This window comes from Hylobates moloch, unplaced genomic scaffold (genome assembly GCF_009828535.3).
Source record: "Hylobates moloch isolate HMO894 unplaced genomic scaffold, HMol_V3 SCAFFOLD_17, whole genome shotgun sequence".
Lineage (NCBI taxonomy): Eukaryota > Metazoa > Chordata > Mammalia > Primates > Hylobatidae > Hylobates > Hylobates moloch.
Window position 1 is genome coordinate 77,447,341 of NW_026652292.1, and position 18,964 is coordinate 77,466,304.

The 18,964-nt window shown below is 53.1% G+C and overlaps 1 protein-coding gene across 2 annotated transcripts in view; it reads right to left on the reverse strand.

The window, feature by feature from the left end:
• CRMP1 (collapsin response mediator protein 1) overlaps window positions 1–17,363 on the reverse strand; it is a 71,933-nt gene extending 54,570 nt beyond the window's left edge. Inside the window, exon 1 of one of the 2 annotated variants that reach the window (XM_032136141.2) lies at window positions 16,861–17,363. In XM_032136141.2, the coding sequence (XP_031992032.1) occupies window positions 16,861–17,241 (381 nt within the window). In that variant the 5' untranslated portion in view covers window positions 17,242–17,363. Of the gene's footprint in view, window positions 1–12,513; window positions 12,862–16,860 lie in introns of those variants that run through there. The other variant, XM_032136142.2, reaches the window with a different exon arrangement.
• Between the last annotated feature and the right edge of the window lie 1,601 nt (window positions 17,364–18,964).

Below are 18,964 nucleotides of genomic sequence, written 5' to 3' on the forward strand. Positions count from 1 at the left end.
TGGTGCTGTCCGCGGTCCTGAATTGACACTGGGCACAGAAACCGTGAGTTTTCTCCAAACCCTGATGCTGAAGACCCCTCAGCCCCCTACCGCATCCAACCTTATAGTTTCTTACTGCTTTTCTTTCTCAGCTTCTTAAAAAAGTCTTGTTTCAGCTGGGCGCGGTGGCTCACGCCTGTAATCCCAGCACTTTGGGAGGCCGAGGCGGGCGGATCATGAGGTCAGGAGATGGAGACCATCCTGGCTAACACAGTGAAACCCCGTCTCTACTAAAAAACACAAAAAATTAGCCGGGCGTGGTGGCGGGCACCTGTAGTCCCAGCTACTTGGGAGGCTGAGGCAGGAGAATGGCGTGAACCTGGGAGGTGGAGCTTGCAGTGAGCCGAGATCACGCCACTGCACTCTAGCCTGGGCGACAGAGTGAGACTCCGTCTCAAAAAAAAAAAAAAGTTTTGCTTCAAAAATTCTTCTTTTGGCCTTGCAGAGTCAAAATAATCATGACTTATGTTTCCAAGTGGACAAAGCTGGCTTCAAGTACTTTTCAGTGTTGGTAGATCAAGACCTTACACTACTTCCAATACTTTAATTCTCCCACCCCAGGAAGTTGGGGTGAGGGCAAGCAACTCCCATGGCCCCCACATGCTCCACTAGAGCAGTCATTGGAATCATGAACAGGTGGGTGTCAACATAGGGTCTCAGAGGCCATGCAAATTCAGATGAGATTGCCTGATTCCTCAGTGGCAAGGGCAGGAAATCTCACGGTAACAGTCTCTTCTGGAAAGATGAAGGAACTCTTTCTTTCCAAAGAGCAAGCAGGGAAATGAGCCTCAAAAAGATCAAGGGAGCCCATTTTGTAGAAATGTGCTTATCCAAGCATTGAATGCAGGGGGAACTGCTTTCTTTTAGAACAAAGGAAATGTCAAGGTGGGTTTTGAAAGTTTTTAGTCCTTTAAAAGCCACATACTCATGATGTTGAGGCTGACATTCGCAATTCAAAACTTCAAGATGATCGGTACGCATACCCCCCCCCCCCCCCCCCTCCTGAAAACTGACAGCACGACACCATGGCCCAGCTGGTCCTCAAAATGCCCTGGAATTGCCTGCTAAAAATTCCCATCGGGGCTTTTATCAAGATATTCATTCACCAGATCTAGATTACAAGCCAGGAATTTATATTATTAACAAACATCCCCAGGTAATTTCAACACAGACCCTCTGTGGCAAGTCCTCACCATGCCCCAAAGTGGGTGCGGTGCAGCCCCCCTGCCCCACTGACTGTGGGTGTGCTGCCCATGTGACCTGCTTTGGCTGGGAGTGCACCAGTCTGAGCACAAGCTTTAAGGGGCAGGTGGGTTCAGCTTTCCTTGACAGTCCACCTCCCGCCATGAAAACACAGGACCCAAATGGCAACCCCAGAATGAGAGGATTTGAGGAGCACACCTGACCCCAACAGAAGACTGAAGACAAATTGAGCTGAGCCCTGCTAATAAGCATCTACCACCCACAAACCCAATGCCATAAATATTTGTTGCTGTAAGGCACAGAGTCTAGGAGGGGTGTTTGTTAGGCAGCATCATCGCATCAAAGCGAATTAATACATCGTAAAGGTTCTGTGCTGGGAGCCACAGGGGTTGCTGCATGAGAGGTTTTATAGCTCAAATACGTCAAACTTCCATGACTTGGTCCCTACCTTGAATAACCAGAGCCTTCCCCTTGAGCAAGCTCCCCGCTCTGGCCTCCTTGCAACAGCAAGTGCTGCCATCCCATCCAGCTGCATACTCATATTTATTCACAGAAACCATCCATTTGCCTTTGATTTTGCCTACGGGGACAGCCTGTCAGCCAGTGGCCCTTTGCCACACTATCCAGGAATGCAACCCACGCAGTGGCAACCAGTATGAGCCTGAATCTAATTAACACACATTCGTTCCCCCTCTCATGGGTAGGGGACAGGGTGGCTTTCCCACCTTCATGAATGGGAGATACAGGTGGTCCCCATGGACTGCAGGACTTTTTTTTTTTCCGAGATTATGCCTGTTTCCATGACAACTGCAGTTATAAGTGCACAATTTCAGGTCCCACTGTACCAGCAGACTTTCAGGGAGCACTCCCTGATGGACTGAATATCTGATTTTAAAACAGCACACCTCTGTCACAACCCCAAGAGTGGGCAGGGCCTGCACGCTGCATGGGGAAAGATGATGCTAGCTGCATGTGTGATTGGTGACTTGACCCATTTCTCTGTGTTCTGGTCTGAGCTTCTTGCTTTATAGAAAGAAATCTGAACAGAAGTCCTTTGCCTTAAGAAGTGCACATTCCTTAAACTCATATGAAGGATCAGTTCTGCATTACATGGGTTTTCATTTTTAATTCTTAAATCACCTTAAAAGTGGGAATAAGTATGACAAGTGAGGAAACTCAGAAGTAATTTGCTCAAGGTCACACAGCCAAGAGATGGTACAGCAGCTAGGATTTGAACCGAATTCCACCTGGCACCTATACAGAGACCACCCCACTGCCTCTCGGTGGTCAGACTAGTACAGTGTTCTCTTCAGTGTACCTAGTTGATGCATCTGAGCCTCAGTTCCCCACTCTGTAAAATACAGACAGGCAGCGATAGACTACACTTATCTGTTCAGTGTTTATCAAGTACATACCCCAGGCCTTACACTTCACCTGCCCTCTTGACACGATTATTGTGAATGTGGTCAATAGTGGTTAAGGCAGATTAAATGCCTCTGAAAACTGCAAAAGACTTTCTAGGGGAAAGACATTGCATGCAGAAACCTGTCACCTAATAAACATTGCCAATGCCTCCTGGGAGCCAGGTGCTTATATTTACTCTCTCCTTGCATGCTCATTTAACAAAGAGGCGATGTTTGGATATGAAAGCAGAGGCCAGACTGCACCTAACAACATGGGTGCAGAGGGCAGACTACCTAGGGTCTTATGTGGCCCCACACCTCCAAACTGTGTCACATGGGTGAGTTCACCTCTCTGTGCCTCTGTTTCCCATCAAATGCAGAGGAAAATTTTGAATAAATGAAATGAATTAACCCATGGATAGCACTTTGCACAGTGCCTTATTTTTTTTTAATCCTTGCAACGTGGGGTAACAGATCTCATTAAAATGCTCAGTTCCATTTTCAGCTTCTCTCTAATCTGTCCCACCTCAAACCTAACTCTTTTTTAGATCTTGTTGCATCTACTCTGGAACTGTTCTAATACCTACCTGCTGACTTTCACCTCCCAATACACCTGCCCCAGATAAGCCCTCACCCCATCTCCCTGCCACATAATATCTTGTCCGCTCCATATGACAGGCAGAGTGATCTTTCTGAAATGCAAATCCAACCATGCCTCGCCTCTCCTCAAACTCCTTCACCAGCTTGTCCTCATCTGTAGGACAAAGCACACCTCCTAGGCTCTTCCTGGCCTGAGCCCTGCCCTCTCTCGGCCACGCCCCACCACATCTATCTACACACACCACACTCTGCCTTCCTAACTGCACCTTCACAACCTGTGCCTTCGTCTGTGGCCTCCCTGCAGCATGGATCTCTGGCCACATCTGCTCTGCTCATTGCTTTCCAACTCCTTAGTCACGTGCAGTGTCTTGAGTCCAGGATCACAAGGTCACTCCTTGGAGTTCCCACAACATGAGGCTTGCATCTCTGGTCAGCATTTGTTCATGACGCTCATTTTCCAGCTCATTTTAATATATCTTATTTCCCCCATGAGACTGAAATCCTTGGCACCAGAGATGGCAGCTTATTCCCACATAGCTTCTTAGCGGGGTGATCTTTGGCAAGATACTTAATCTCTGTTGGCTTCAGTTTCCTCATCTATAAATGGAACCCATCAAAATACCTACCTCACAAGATTACTTGAAATAATATGTAAAAGCACCCAATACACTGAACACTGGCCTATGAAGTCTAACATTCTATGCCAAATGCTCTAACATTCTATACCAAATGTTCATGCATTTGAGGATGCAGGAAAAAGCTTCGATTGCTTTTATCAGCTTCTCAGAGGAGTTGATGGCCTTAGGAAGCCTTTAAACTAGTTAAGAGGTCCCCAATAATTCAAGTTGTATTTAGATTCCGTTTTATTCTGCATGTTCAGAAATAAAATATAGCAAAACAATGAGATGAAAGGAAAGGAAAATGAAAGAAAGTAAAGCAAAACCTAACACCGTATGTGGAAATCATGATAGAGGAGGAATAAAGAACTGGAGTGGTTTTGGAAAAGAGAAGGTCCTAAGTAATGGAGAAACATCTTCCAGTGCCTCTAGGAATAGCAGTGTGGAAGAAGAAACTTGGGAAGACTCTGAGAACAAAAGTAGGGCATGAGGCAGAATCCCACTCTACATAAAGAAGAGCCTTCTAACAACAGAGCTATACAAGAGTAAAGCAGGTTGCCATGTAAAGTGGTGATCTCCCTGTCATTGGAGGTATGCAAAGAGAGCATACTGGGAATTTCTGCACTGAGGGCAGAATGGTGGGGGCAGGGGAGAAGCAGTAGACAGACACTTTTTCCTTCCTCCCTAATTGTACAACATAAAATTTTACATAATTTAAAAGTTCCATTCAACCTTGAGGTTATAGAAATCAAACATTTGCTGAGATTTTATTAGACCTTAAGCCCTAAGAGTCTATGGATACGGTATGATCTAAAAATACATAGCAACATAATTTGGGGGCAGGTTCAAAATTTCCTCAAATAGCCACCTTTTTGCTGTATGCAATTCTGCATCAGATCCAATGAGTCTTCCCATGGAATTGACTCCAAGTTCCAACACCAGGTCATTATTTAGTCAAGGCCCCAGGGAGAGGGGAAGACGTGCAATGTGCTTGTGTGTAAAAAGTACGTTTTGCAAAAGCTTCCTATTCGATGTGAAATGCAGCGAAGCCCATTACTAAACCAGATCTGCCCTCTCCCCATTGTCAAAGCACCACTTCAGGGGCCCCCACACCTTCTTTTCTCTTTGAGCTCCAAAACTCCTCATGCCACCTCCATCTCCTTCTGCATAGTAACTACCTTCACTTTAAATCCATAGATAGTGCCTTGTTAAGGAAGACTAAATGCAGTTGTGGCTGAAACCTCAATCAGCAAAGAAGTCCACAATCTTGGTCCCATTCACTCACTCACACAGTGTGGCATCCCCGCTGTGAATCCCCAGTGTTCCTGAGGGGCTCCTGAGGAGAATCAGACAATTTCCCAGTCTTCAAAGTATCCACGGTCAAGCGGAGCAGATGGACGTGAGCAACAAGCCAAAGTTACTGAAATCGAAGTGCTCACCACCCCCAGCCCAGGAAGAGGGATCCTCTATAGAGAATGGACACAGCTGATACAAAGGCAGAGGGCCACACATGGTGTGCCAGGTCAAGGCGAATGCTCTGGATGCCTGGGACACAGGCCCAAGGAAGGAGTGGGGAACTATAATCTCATATATCCACAGACATTGCTTTCTTCCTTTTAGCTGCTTGCTGTTGTTTTCTAGACCAACTTCTCTATGAAGCATCCAAGATCCCACTCCACTTCCCAAACTACCAACACCAATTCAGAGTTGTTTCTTCTCAGAGCAAAGCTATGATTTGGTCATTACAGCTCTCTAGGGCGATGGTTCTCAACCTTACTGTATTCAGGACATACTTCCAAATCATATAAAATTTTGCAGCATTCTTGCAGGATTAAAATTACACCAAGTAAGTCTGCAACCATCACCATGCCCGCCCACTACAGTGTGACTGTGGCTGTCTTAAAGGTCTATAATAGCTCTGATTGCACTTGGTTACTGTTCAGCACCATGGTGCTGTCCACTGCCCTGACCATGTTCTTTTATATGCTCTCAGGGCAAAGTCCTCTGGTGTTCCTCTTCCATGACAAGAGCTGACTTTTACTTACAGCAAATTAGACTGTATTCTACATCTCTCTGCTTGTGAATACTCAGGGCTCCACCTGAGAGATGCTACAATAATTTGTAGACTTGGTTGTAGCAAACATAAACTTTAAATGCTGATCAAAATTTAGCAGCACATCTGCAGAGAATTTTTTTCAGTACACCACTGTGCTTGCAGCACATAGGCTGAAAACCACTGGTTGTTGAAATAGCTTGCATTTTTCTGTCTTCTACCAATCCCTTTGGACATGGGCCCCTGATAGCTATCTCTGTCCCTTGCCTCTCACCCTTATTCCAATCTATTCCTTATTGTCCATTGAGACACCTCAATTTGGAGCTTGCTACCAAATCCAGTTCAACCTAAGAACCGATGGTGGCATTTTTCTTCCAAACTCAGTCCCTGTGCTTCCTGACCACCTCATCATCAGCTTCCATGGGTGTGTATTAGCATCTTTTACATGTCAGAACTTTCACATTTAATCCTCACATCTCCTCTAGAAAGACTGACTTTCTGCTTCTCTCCCACTGATTTAGAGCTTGATCACACAACTTGCTTTGGCCAGTACACTATCAGCAGATGTGAAATATGCTATATTTGAGTAGAAGTTCTTAAAGATATTTCAGGTTGTTGCCAATCTCTTGTGCTTTTCTTCTCCTTCAGCCTGGGTCTCAAAGTGAGGAGATGCAAAGAGCAGACTCACTACCGACCAGTAAACAGGGGCAAAGTTACAGCCAACCCACAGCCCTCATGCAGCATGAGCAAAAAATAAGTGTATATTGTTGAGACCTTGGGGTTGAGTGCTATGGAGCAAAGCTAATACACCATCCCACGGTAATAATAATAAGAGCTAATCCACATTGTATTTAATATGTGCAGGCACTATTTTAAGCATCTTACACATATTAAGTCATTTAATTCTATGGGGAAAAAGTCTTAGGAAATATCACTCTGATTTCCAAACATAAATCTGTACAGATAAAATTGATGTATAGAAAGAATAAGTGACTTGTCCAATTACACAGCTAGTAAGTAAAACAGCCAGTATTCAAAGCCAGATAGTCTGAGTTCAGAATCCACATTCCTACAAGCTGCTTTCATAATAACAGCCTTTTACCTCAAGAACTTCCAGTGCCTTCCTATTAACCACAGAAGAAGATCAGAGTGGCTTAGAACTTGGAACTGAATTATCTAATCCAACTCTCCCTGTCAAGAAAAGGAATCTAAGGCCCAGGGAGAGAAAGTGACTTGCTCAACATCAAATAACCCATTCATATCTAAGACACACTTAGAACCCACGTGTTATTTCCATCCCCTTGGGTGCATTCTGCCTGATTTCCAAAGCTTTATAGAATCCCCCCATAGCCCCACCCACTCACATGTATTTCCAGTTCTGCATCCTCTGATTCACCTGTGTGAAATATTCCACCCACCTTGCATGCCCTTCCCTTCCCTCAACCAATCAAGTCCCTCAACACCTGGCTGATGTCATCCTCCAAATCCCAAGAAGCCATCTCTTGTTGCTTCTGCCAGGGCTGAGTCATCTCTTCTCTGAATTCCTCTGACACCTGTGCCCTGTTACGCAGCCTGCCTCCCTTCCTTCCTTCCTGCCTTCCTTCCTTCCTTCCTTCCTTCCTCCCTCCCTCCCTCCTTCCTGTCTTTCTTTCTCTTTCTTTCTTCTTTTTTTTTTTTGAGAGAGTCTCGTTCTGTCGCCCAGGCTGAAGTGCAGTGGCATGATATCAGCTCACTGCAACCTCTGCCTCCCAGGTTCAAGCAATTTCTCCTGCCTCAGCCTCCCGAGTAGCTGTGATTACAGGTGCCCGCCACCATGCCTGGCTAATTTTTGCATTTTTAGTAGAGACAGGGTTTCACCATGTTGGCCAGGCTGGTCTCAAACTCTTGACCTTAAGTGATCCGCCCACCTTGGCCTCCCAAAGTGCTGGGATTACAGGCACCCTTTAGTCTTTCTTAAGTTGTTTTATGTGCATGTACTTTGTCACTTAGATGGCAAGATAATTAAGGTCAGGGACACACACACACACACACACACACACACACACACACACACACACACATGCTTGCCCACCACACCTGCTGGTTAGCTACCATTCTGAATTTTCATTTCCTCAAAGACACAGCCTGAGTTTTCAGAACAGAGCTATGACCTGTTAGGTATTTACTATGTGCCATGCACACTCATGTATGTTGTATTGTGTGTGCTCCATGTATTCAGTCTTGGCCATGTTCATTAGAAGAAATGGGCATTCAGGGTTAAGGTAGCATAGTTATGTCACTTTCACTTTTATGTCCCCTCTAAGACATTTTTAAGAATTTGATTTAAACAAAATAATGTTTTCCCTAAAAATGGTCCACTTCTCCCTCTCTGATCATGACCTTGACATCATGGAGGGTGTTTGCTTCTCTGCCCTGGATGACAGATGCTCAGAGTCAGTAGTGGATGACTAATCATGGACACTCCAGTGTCCTAATCACTGGCATATTTGTTCTGTCCTTCCTTGATCCTCAGTTCTGCTATTCGACTTCCATCTGATTTCACCATATGCATGACAAATCACTGTGGACATCTCAAATCCTTTGTGTAAAAAGGCAGGGAATCAACTGGGTATCCATAGACGGGCCGAATGTCACCCTTGGGAAAAAGCATAACAGGCCTCACACATTTTTTGCATACTTGCAAATTAGAGCAACTAATCCAGCCTGATGTGATTTTTACTTGATCTTTCTTTCCTGATCATCTTCACTGTTTAATCAAACACACACACATACACACCCACACACACAAACACATTTAAACACCAAAGACATACACTTACATTTACATACACACTGGCACTCACACACACAACTATGCACACACACACACATGGGCAGTGGTTTTCCTAGCACACAGACCAGCCCATCTATCCTCCCTGCTTGAACATAAGCTCTCCTTCCTCCACTGGCCAATGAAGAACCTTTACAAGCCTCTGAATCTCTCTGAGCCTCAGTTTACTCTTTGGGAAAGAGGGGTGATCTACCTAGGCTGCCTTTCTCACAGTACCGTGCATAGAACTAGGTAAGAGATAATGGCAATTGCGCCGAATGCTTGGACTAGAGCAAAAACACATGTGATCGGTACTCATGAAGCTTTATTTTTAATAATACTCCGTCATCCTCATGGTGGACACTCTTTGCTCCTCTCACAACTGAGCAGGCCTCCCCCCTTCGGTGGCTCTATTCAGAGCCAACAGCTTCTGCAGGGCTAGGAAGCCATGTGCCTTTGTTTGCTCAGAGCCACACCCAGGATGCTCTACTCACTGCAGTGGGCACAAGAAGCCGCTTCAGCTAAGTTAATCCCCAACTGTGCCATTCATTAAAAAAAAAAAAAAAGCCACGCATGAAAGAGAGCTTTATAAATATTTCAAACAGCCCTTGGGGGCAGGAGCTAAGTGTTTCTGCTTTTTTGCTCTTCCGTCTCTAACCGGCTACTATATTATCTCAGAAAATATGGAAAAAAGAGGAAGACACCACCATCATCGTCAACATGAGCAGAACGATCAGCCTCCTTGCCTTTGCCGATGCTGCGCCCCTGCCTGTGATGCCCCTTCACCTCCCCCACTCTAGCTCCCGCCTCTCCAGTCTCTGAACTCATTGGCAAAGCTACACCCTTATCCCCACTGTGCAGATGAGACAGCTGAGGCTCAGAGGGGCACAGGATGACCCAGCAACAAGCAGGTGGGGACCTGGGGATGAAGCTGAGAGCTATGCCTGCTACCCCAGCACTTCTTTCCATGAACCACACTTGATCCTTTCTAAGCCCCCAGGTCTCTCCACAGGCCACACACCATGGCTGTCAGAAACATCTCAACTGCCTTCATGATTTGATCTAACTGTACAGAGGTTGCCCTGGGAAGCAGAGGGTGGGCTCTCCGGAGGCCGTCTTTCCTTCAGTTTCTCCAGCATGCCAACTCCCTTGCTGCTGGGGTCCCACGGGCTCCATGAAGAACCCTGCTCTCCTCCTGTCCCCTCTGTCTCCCCTAGGACCAGGCTGAGTGTCCCTGCTGGGGTCTCCTCCGCCCCTCCATATGATACCCTTAACACTTCACCACCACTTCAGGCTGAAATGTCAGCCTTGGGTAAGCTCTAGAAGGGCCAGGGCAAATGCATTCACCTCCTTCCCACTCTTCCTGGCACCCAGCACTGTGCTTGGCATGGCAGTCATTTGACAAATTAATGCAAACCCACTAACAGCCAATGGGTTTGCATTAACTTGTCAAATGCCTACTATGGAACAGGTTAAGGTGCAGCCATTTGAAAAGCCACAGTGCTCACCCATTTGTTACATGGCATTTAAGGCAGGGATCTGGTTCCTATCACAACACGTGTATGTGTGTTATTAGCAAAAGGTACTCAGGAAGATGAAAGGTCCCACAGTGAAGCCCCATACAAGTGGATCCTCTCTGATTTGTTGAAGGTTTTGATTTGTTTAAAACCACAAACTCTTCTGGCTGATGTGGGCCAAATGAACACAAATGATCCTCATCAAGGCCCTCTTTCCCAGGAACTAAGCATAACTTACAGCCTCTCTCCTTCCCATGCTCATTGAAATCACCTTTAGAGGCTGCTGGAATCACCCATTTGATTTCTCTTTACACACAAGTTGACTAATTGTTTCACATGAAGAACTAAAGCAGCAAGACCTGTCAGCAGATCTGAAGCCCTTATCATGCACCTAGCACACTAAACGCTTTGGAGGGTCACCTAGGATGTTCAGGAGTCCTGTGAAGGGGCCTACATCATACAGCAGAGCACTGAGGTTCAGAGAGGCATCAGACACCCAGCTCCATCAGCTGGAAAAGCGTAGGCACCTCCACTCCAGAGGGTGACAGCCAGTAGGCCCAGTGAGCACTTCAGCTTAGCAGACTGGGACTGCACACTTTTGGTGGCAGCATCCCACAGGCCTGCCTTGCAGGCCATCCTATTAAGTTTCCACCTTGGAGACTGGGCATCTGAGAGCAGCAGAGACCTGCTGTGGGCACACAGCCTCAAATCCAGAGCTCCTGACTCCTGAGTCACTGCCTCACCCTTGACCCCATCACCTGCCTCAGTTCCCTTGGGAGGCAGGGTTAGAGGGTCCCAAGGCAGGGACTTGCTCAAATATCACCTGCCTTCTCACATTGCCCAGGAGGAAGCAACCATATGTCTTCTAGTGATTCTCGACCAACTACAGTGTTTACGAATGGGCCACTTACACCTCTACGTCTCAGAGGGCAGAGCTGAGGAACAGAGAAGAGGTGGTGCCCACCCTCCGGATGGGGGCTTGGCAGAGGCCTGCTGGCAAGGGCGGAGGCTGGGCCCTGAAGGAATTTTCTAACTCAAGACTCAGCCCAGAGCCGGGGCGGATGCAGGACAGTGCAGGGGAGGCAGGGGGCCTGGGGTCTCTCTTGACCTTCCTGTGGCGGAGGCCTTCAGCCTATGCTCCAGCCTCAGGGAGCTTTACGTGGGTAATGCCATCCACAAAGCCTTGCTGCCACGATTTAAAGAAACAGGCCTGCAATACACAGGACAGACCACTGGCAGATGAGTGGAAGTGCCAATCCCTCCGCCTACCTAAGGCTGCCCTCTGGCAGGTGCCCTGTGACTGTCCAGGAGCCTGAATTTTGCATAAATGAGCAGGCTGGGTCTCCCTCCAGTAGTCAAACCTCAGGAGTCACCCTGGAGGATTCCACCACGCCCAGAATCCCGCCTCCCGGCCCCGGGCTGCTCCTGCATACATGGGCTCCAGTGGTCCGCATGGCTCAGGAACAGTCAGGCTCCACGCTGATGCCAGGCAGGACCTGGGGCGGAGGGCCAGCTCCTGACCGCTGCGCCCTCAGCTCCCCACCCCGAGACAAAGCGTAAAGACGGGGGTTCCTTTGTTTCCGGCCACACCCAGGGACGCAGCCCGGCTGTTCTGCCTCCACCACCGTCCCCACCCTCTCGCGGCCCAGCGTCGGCAGCATTAACCCTTCCCGGGCCGCAGCCGCCAGCGTCGCCCCATTAGGTTATTTTTAGCTGCGGGGAGGGGTGGACCGAGCTTCCATCATGGCGCTGTCCCTAGGTCCGGACTTCCACTCCATCAGTAAAGGCGGGGAGTGGGGAGCGCTGGTTGATCTTTTTCGCTCCTCTGGCTGGGGAGGTACCGGGCTGTCGGGTGCATGGGCCGGACGGTGCGGGGGCCGAGAGAAGGAGGCTCAGCTCGCCCTCCCACCCCCGCGCGAGGCCTGCGGGAAGGGGGTTCGGACCCCCGCCCCTCCCTCTTTTGTTCGGCTCCGCATCCTCCCTGTCCACGCCATCCTCTGGCACATCCCGTGGGGGGAGGGGGTGGCAAGCCCGCGGGGAGAGGGACTCCGGGCTCCAGCCCCGCCCCGCCATGCGGGGCTCCCCCACCCCCATTGTCCCCAGAGGCTGGGGGAGGGGGCTGAAATCCCGAGACCGGCCCCGCCCCACCCGCGGCGACGCAGGAGGCCTCGGGGGCCGCCCCTGCCGGCGCCCAGTGGATCTGGACCCTGCCGGACGCCCACTCCCAGCCCACAAAGGCCAGCGCGGGGCGGCGGGGGCGGGGGCCGCTTACCGTGATGTGCGGGATGCTCTTCTTGCCCTGGTACGACATGGCCCCCTCTGGCGCCCTCGGCCCGGCCGCTGACCTGCGGAGCTGTCTGACTCAGTCCGGCGCTCTCGGCCCCGCTCCCCGCGGGCGCGCTGACAAAGGCCCGGGAGGGATAGAGAGAGGGACGGAGGCTCGGCGCCCGTGGATGCCCACGCGCGGCTGCCCCGGCTGCTCGGCCCGCCCGCCGCCGCTCCGGCTGCCAGCACCGCCCGGCTCGGCAAGGAGGGCGGGAGAAGGAGGAGGGAGAGGCGAGGGCGGGAGGAGGGGGCTGCAGACAGCTCCTCCCGGTGGCGCGGAGCGAAGCCCGATTCGCCCCTCTCGGCTCGAACCAGGAAGCGCTTCCCTTCGGATCTCCCACTCCGCCCCCCGCCCCCCACCCGCCCAGCCCCGCCGACCCCCGCCCTGCGCACACGCCCTTGGCGGGCCCTGGCCTCGCTCTCGCGATCCAGAGAGTCTGGTTTTCAGGGCTCCTTTAAAAGGAAAAGACGGCGCGGTCAGGGCCCGCGGGCGACGCCACAGGTGTGCGGCCGCGCGTCTGGAGGCCTCCCCGAAACATCTGCGGGGGTGTGGGGGGAGGGAGTGTGGGACAGGGGCCAAGGATCAGCCCAAGCTGCTGGGAACGTTCTTGGCCCTCCAGGATCGCACCCAAGGACCGCTCCCCTCTTGCCTCTCCTTCCATAGCCTCCGTTTATCCTTCCCGAGTGCCTCTCCCTGAATGCACCAAGCACTTTTTCCATCTCGGACCCCAAGCCTTTATTCACGCCGTACCCTCTCCCTGAATAGTCTACCCCAGACAAAAGGCTGCCCACTCCCCTGGACCCATCTCCAATGCCTTCCCCACCACGAAGCCTCTCCCTGCCACCCTCTCCATCCTAGCATTGAACCAGCCCTCCCTGGGGGCCTCTAAGGTGGAGCCCCCTAACTGGCAGGGGGAACAGCAGGGACAGAAGGGTATGGCCTTAATTAATGCTGACCTGTTCTACTCCAACAGCAGCTCCCTAGCCACACAGCAGCCTGACATTGGGGCCAACAGGTCACCCCACAGAATTGCCTCCAAGACAGCAGGTGTTTGGAGGGCTGGGCCACTGGCACCAAGGTCTCCACAGCCCGGGGACAAGCTGGGAGTCAGGAGGAGGACTAGGGTGCTCCTGCCTCACAGCAGTGTGGACACCAGCCCCGGAGTCCATGATCCAGATGTTGCTCCAGAGGGAGGTGGGCAGGAAGCCAGGTCACAGCTTGACAAGGTTCATAACAGCAGAGGGGAAAAGATGAAAGATGGAGGAAAAGGGGGAGCCCCAGCAAGCCCCCACCTCACTGGACAGGTGCCCCAAGTTCCCAGGCAGAATAAAACACCAACCTTATCCACCACTTCGTTGTTCATTTTCTGCATGCGAAATCCAACCCCACAGGTCCTATGAAACGATTCATCTTTTCTGCTTTCAAGTTGCCATCCAGAGCGAGGGTGGCCTAGGCTTGGTACAGCTCCCTCAGCACCGTGGTTGGGGGCTGGGGCCCTGACCTCCACCACCCCAGAGGCCAGTCCCCTAATCCAGGGCAGGAGGCCATAGACACCTGGGCCTTAAAATAGAGGTGAGGTTTTAGCTTCACAGAGAAGCCAGCTCAGTATCCCAGGAACACTAGGCATAATTTTCCCATTTTACAGATAGGAAATTGAGGCTTACAGAGGTAAAATGATGTACCCCGCGTGCAAAACATATTAGCTGCAGCAAAGCAGCACGGAGATGCCAAGTTCCCCTACACTCTGTTTACAACTCATTTCCCTCCACGCATTCATGCATCCCTGGCTCTCAGCGGGGCCTAAAATCCTTGTCAATGACCGGAAATTGCAGGTGGGGACACTGTCCCTCCCCAAGTCCTACACTCCCTTCCTTGGAGTTGTTAAGTCCTAGGTTCCACGTACCAGGGCGTTCCCTGGGGTCAGTGTGGAGATCTGAGCAGAAATCCCCCAGAGCAAGGGACAAGACCACGTGCGTATCAGGGGGAGGAGCATCCGCCCGCCACTGGCCAAACAGATCGCTGCTCCCAAGCAGATTTCGCCGGTACAAAGCGCCGCAGCCGCTCAGCCTCCGGCAGCGGCAATCGTTGCGCCTGCGCCGCAGAAACTCCTCCTGCAGCACAGGGAGAAGCCTGGTGGGCGGGGGGGAAGGGCCGGGGCACCCGTTGCAAAGCCCTGGAGCGGTGAGGCCCGCCCCGGAACTCGAGCCCGCTGTAACCCAAGCCTCAAGGCCGCTCTGCCCACAGAAAGTAAAACCCTCCCTCCGTGGAGATCGCGAGCCCCTGAGTTCCACAGTCGCGAAGCTCGAGTGCTTTCGGAGCCCCGGGCGCGCCAGAGGCGCTGCCTTTTGTCCGGTCCCTGAGAAGCCATGGAGAAAGGCAGAGGGGACCACAGGGAGAAGAGGAAAGAGTAGCGGAGAGGAACGGGAGAGGTGAAGCGACCAGCGTCCCCAAGCGTCAGGGCGCAGCTGCGGGGCTGGCCCAGGCTGCGCCCTGGGGGAGATGTTGGCGTTGGTGACATTGACCGCAGCTCCAGAGGAACTCTCCTTGGGACAGCTACGGGCCGTGCACAAAGCGCCCTCGTCTCCCTGGTACTCCACCACGCTTTGAGGAAGGCCGGGAGAAGACGGCCACCCCCATTTGACAGATGGAGAAGCTGAGGCTCAAGAGAGCAAAGCGCCTTGGCTGGAAACCCGGATTCCCTGGTGCTGGTCCGGCTTCTCGGCCCGCGGCCCAGAAGCCTCCCCATCGGGCTCGGGAGTTTGGATCCCAAGAGAGGTCGGACTACCAGGGAAGGTAGTGGACAGGGGGAGATAAAGAAGAGGTGGGGGAAGAGGAGGCTGGACTCTAGCACCGTCTCCCTTTCTGACCACCCCACCACCACACACACACACACACACACACACACACACACCCTTGCTGTTGGACCTCTCCCTTGCGAGGCTCCGGCTTCAGGACCACGGAGAGCTCTGGAGCTACAGAAAGCCCGCCCTCGAAGGGATGGGGCCCGAAGGGGCCCACACCGTGTCTACCAGTCCCCTGCTCCTATTCCTCCAGGAAGCCCTCCCAGATACCTGCCCCGATCAAGCTCTGCTTCCCTCCAGGCTCACTCTGGGTCACTCATAGCATTTAAGAGGGGAAGGTTTAATTTAAATGATAATGATTGTAATAAAAGTCAACAACAAACATTTATTGAATGCTCACTACCGACCGGCATTATCTGATTTAATTCTCACAATGAATCCGGCGCTCACTCTAGCCTGGGAACTTCTGGAGGGTGGGGCCAGGTTGCTGAGCCAGGGACCTAGCGCCTACCCTGGGCCTGGCACCTAGCAGTGCTCCGGCATCCAGGTCTGGACCAATTCGAAAGCTCCCCAGCCCTCGGATGCTCCAACTTCCGTTTTTCTGGCGCCTGACCCTGGCTCTCGTCGGTCCGTCCAAAGGCTACGTCGTCCATCCGCCCTTCCTTCCCCAGTTCCCTGGTGACCCCCAGCTCAAGAGAGAATACCCACAGGGCCCAAGCCCTAGCGTTCCCTCTCCCTGATCCTCCCGGCCCCATGCTAAGGTCTGGGAGGCTAGAGACCCCAGTTCAAATCCCAGCTCTACCTCCACCTTGCTCTGTGAAGCAGGCACATCGGTGTGTGCTGTGGAGCTCAGGAGTGCCCCTTGAATCTATTGGCGCTTGAGGGTAGGGGTTTACGGCTCCAACTGCCCCACGAACTAAATCCTTAACCAAATCCTTCCCCCCAGCAAGCATGAGGGGAGCGGTCGGAAAAAAGCTCCTTCCAGCTTTAAGCTGTGTGGCCGCAGGCGACTCGCGGAACCTCTCCCGGGGCCCGGCACACAGTAGGTGCTCCATAATTACTACCGAGTGAGTGGATGGATGAATGGACCAACGCGGAACGGAGCTCCAGTTCTTTTCACAAAACAGAATGAGGGGCCTGGGTTAGATTCATCCCAGAGGTTCCTTAGCGTTTTAAGTGTCCATGCGGTGGCTTTAGCCAACTTCCCCTCTCAGAGAACCTCGCTCTCCCTTTCTGCAGAAGAGGAGCCGGGACCGGATCCGGGAGATCCCTTCCGAGTCTCACGGACCACGCCGGCCAGCCCCCACCGAGTCGCCCCAGCTCTGGGAACCTCTTGCATGATGAGGTGGGGGAGGGGCCGCGCCGTGGCTCTCCCCCGCCTGGCGGCCGCTGCCCCAACACCGGGGCCGGGGCATGGCCCTCGGGCGCCCCATGCCCTGGGTCCTCCCGGGGCCCGCCCCCCTCGTCCGGCCCGCGCGCGCCCCGAGGGTACCTGGCCATTGTCCCGGCCGAGGGGCAGGTCGCGGGGCGCGGGGCAGCGGATGCGCAGCGTCGACGGCCGCTCGTCGCGCTCTCCGGGCGAGCTGACCGCAGAGCCCGAGGGCTCGCTCACGTCGCTGGCCGTGTCCTCGCTGCCTCCCGGCCCTGGCAGGCCGACCGCGTCGGGCCGGCCAGCGCTGCGCGGCGTGCGCGCCGAGCCGCGGCGGCCCACGCTGTAGGCGTCGAAGTCGATGGTCTTGTTCTCGTAGGCGCCCTCCACCGCGGCGAACATGCCGCCGTACTTCTGGCGCGGGGTCTGCGCCGCGCTGCCCGGCCGCGCCAGGTACACGGGCAGGTCGTCCTCCGTGTTCCACGCGCGCCGCCGGTCCGCCATACCCGTCCAAGGCCGGCCACCCACCGCGCTCCCGCCTGCCTGCCCACCCGCGGCCCTGGCCACCGCCGTGCGCCGCGCTCCGCGCCTCGGTGCGGGCCTGCGGCGGCCCCGGCGCGACTGCGGCCCGGGGAGGGGAGAGGCGGGGCGGGGCGCGCGCCGGGGCGGGGCCGGGGCGGGGCCTCCGGGCGGCTGCGGGCTAGCCGCGCGGACAGCTACAAAGGACCGGGAGGCGGGGATCGCGGCTGGGGCGGGGAGGGACTGTGACGCGCCCCAGCCGCAGCGCGGAGGGCGGGCCACGGCACCGCAGTGCCCTCGCCGCACTCCCCACTCTCCGCCCCTAGGCGGAGCGCAGGGCGCGAGGAGAGCGCGGGGCAGGAGCTGTGTGCGTATACTCGCGCGCCCACACGCTCTGGAGGCACACGCGGGTTCATACCTGCACACCAATTACGCCAAACACATGAGAGATGCACAGATATGCTGGCACACACACGAGAGTCAATCACACATGCTCTCCGGAGATACATAGGGGCTCTATCGTGCACACCACACTCAATGTTGCACACACATACACGTATATGCTTGTGCACATTCCGAGTTCATTACAAACACACAACAGAAATCCTCACTGTCTCACAACCCCACTCACACACAGTATCACACCAAGATTAATTGCACAACTGGAGAGGCACATACGTTGGACACACCGTTCATTCCGTCAGTATTATTTTGCTGAGCGCCCACTAGTGCCTAGCACTGTTGCAGGAGCTGGGAACAGAGCCATGGACAAAATAGACCAAGTGCCTGCCCTCCAGGAGCTGACCTGCTAAGGAGGGGAATTGGATACAAAAGCACCCATATGGTGGGCCAAGAGGTGGTAAGGGCCAGGAAAGGTGGTGCAGCAGCCAAGAGGGACATGCTAGGGGCACACTCCGACAGACACATAAGAGAAGCATATTCTTGCATGAGAACCAGTGACACACACATACACGTGCACGCCAATGACACCACACAACGCACCAATATCAAAGGCAAGCTCAGGGCGATTCCACACATGTGCATCATAAACTGGCAACAGGACGCCCACACACAAGTCCACACCAGGAATAAAGAAAGTCAAAAGCTTAAATGAAAACGCTCCAGAGAAAGACACACAGAGACAGAGATGACCACACACACACAGCTGGCAGTCAACCAGACAGACAGATATTCCCTCATTGGAGGGGCACAGTCCACCTTTGTTGCTCCTGGAGCTTGCAGTCTGGGCGTTCTGGGGTTCCTCTGTTGTGGAGGTCGCTCTGCTGGGGCTCTCCTCTAAGGCCAGACACCACCTGCCTCCTATAGACACCTTCCCTTATTTCTCCACGATTATCAGGCAGAGGATCCTGCAAGTCCCTGGGGACCCTGCAGTCCCAGCTGCACTTCCTGGAGAGGCAGAATCGCCAGCTGCCGACCCCCTCCTCGAGCCAGTCTAGACAACCAAAGTCAGGACTGGGTGGGGACTGCAGAGGGGAGCATCAGTGCTTCTTGCAATGTACCCCCACCCACAGCCTTCCATGCTGGGAGCTGTCCCTTCAACCCCGGGCCCTGCCAGCTGCAAGCCAGAGCTCCTGCAGTGTGGCCAAGCTCCAAGAATACCAGAGAGACAGATGGATTCATGTTCTTGTTTTATGACTCTTGGGCCCCATGGACTTAGGATCCCGGGGCCATCAGATCCGTGGCCTCA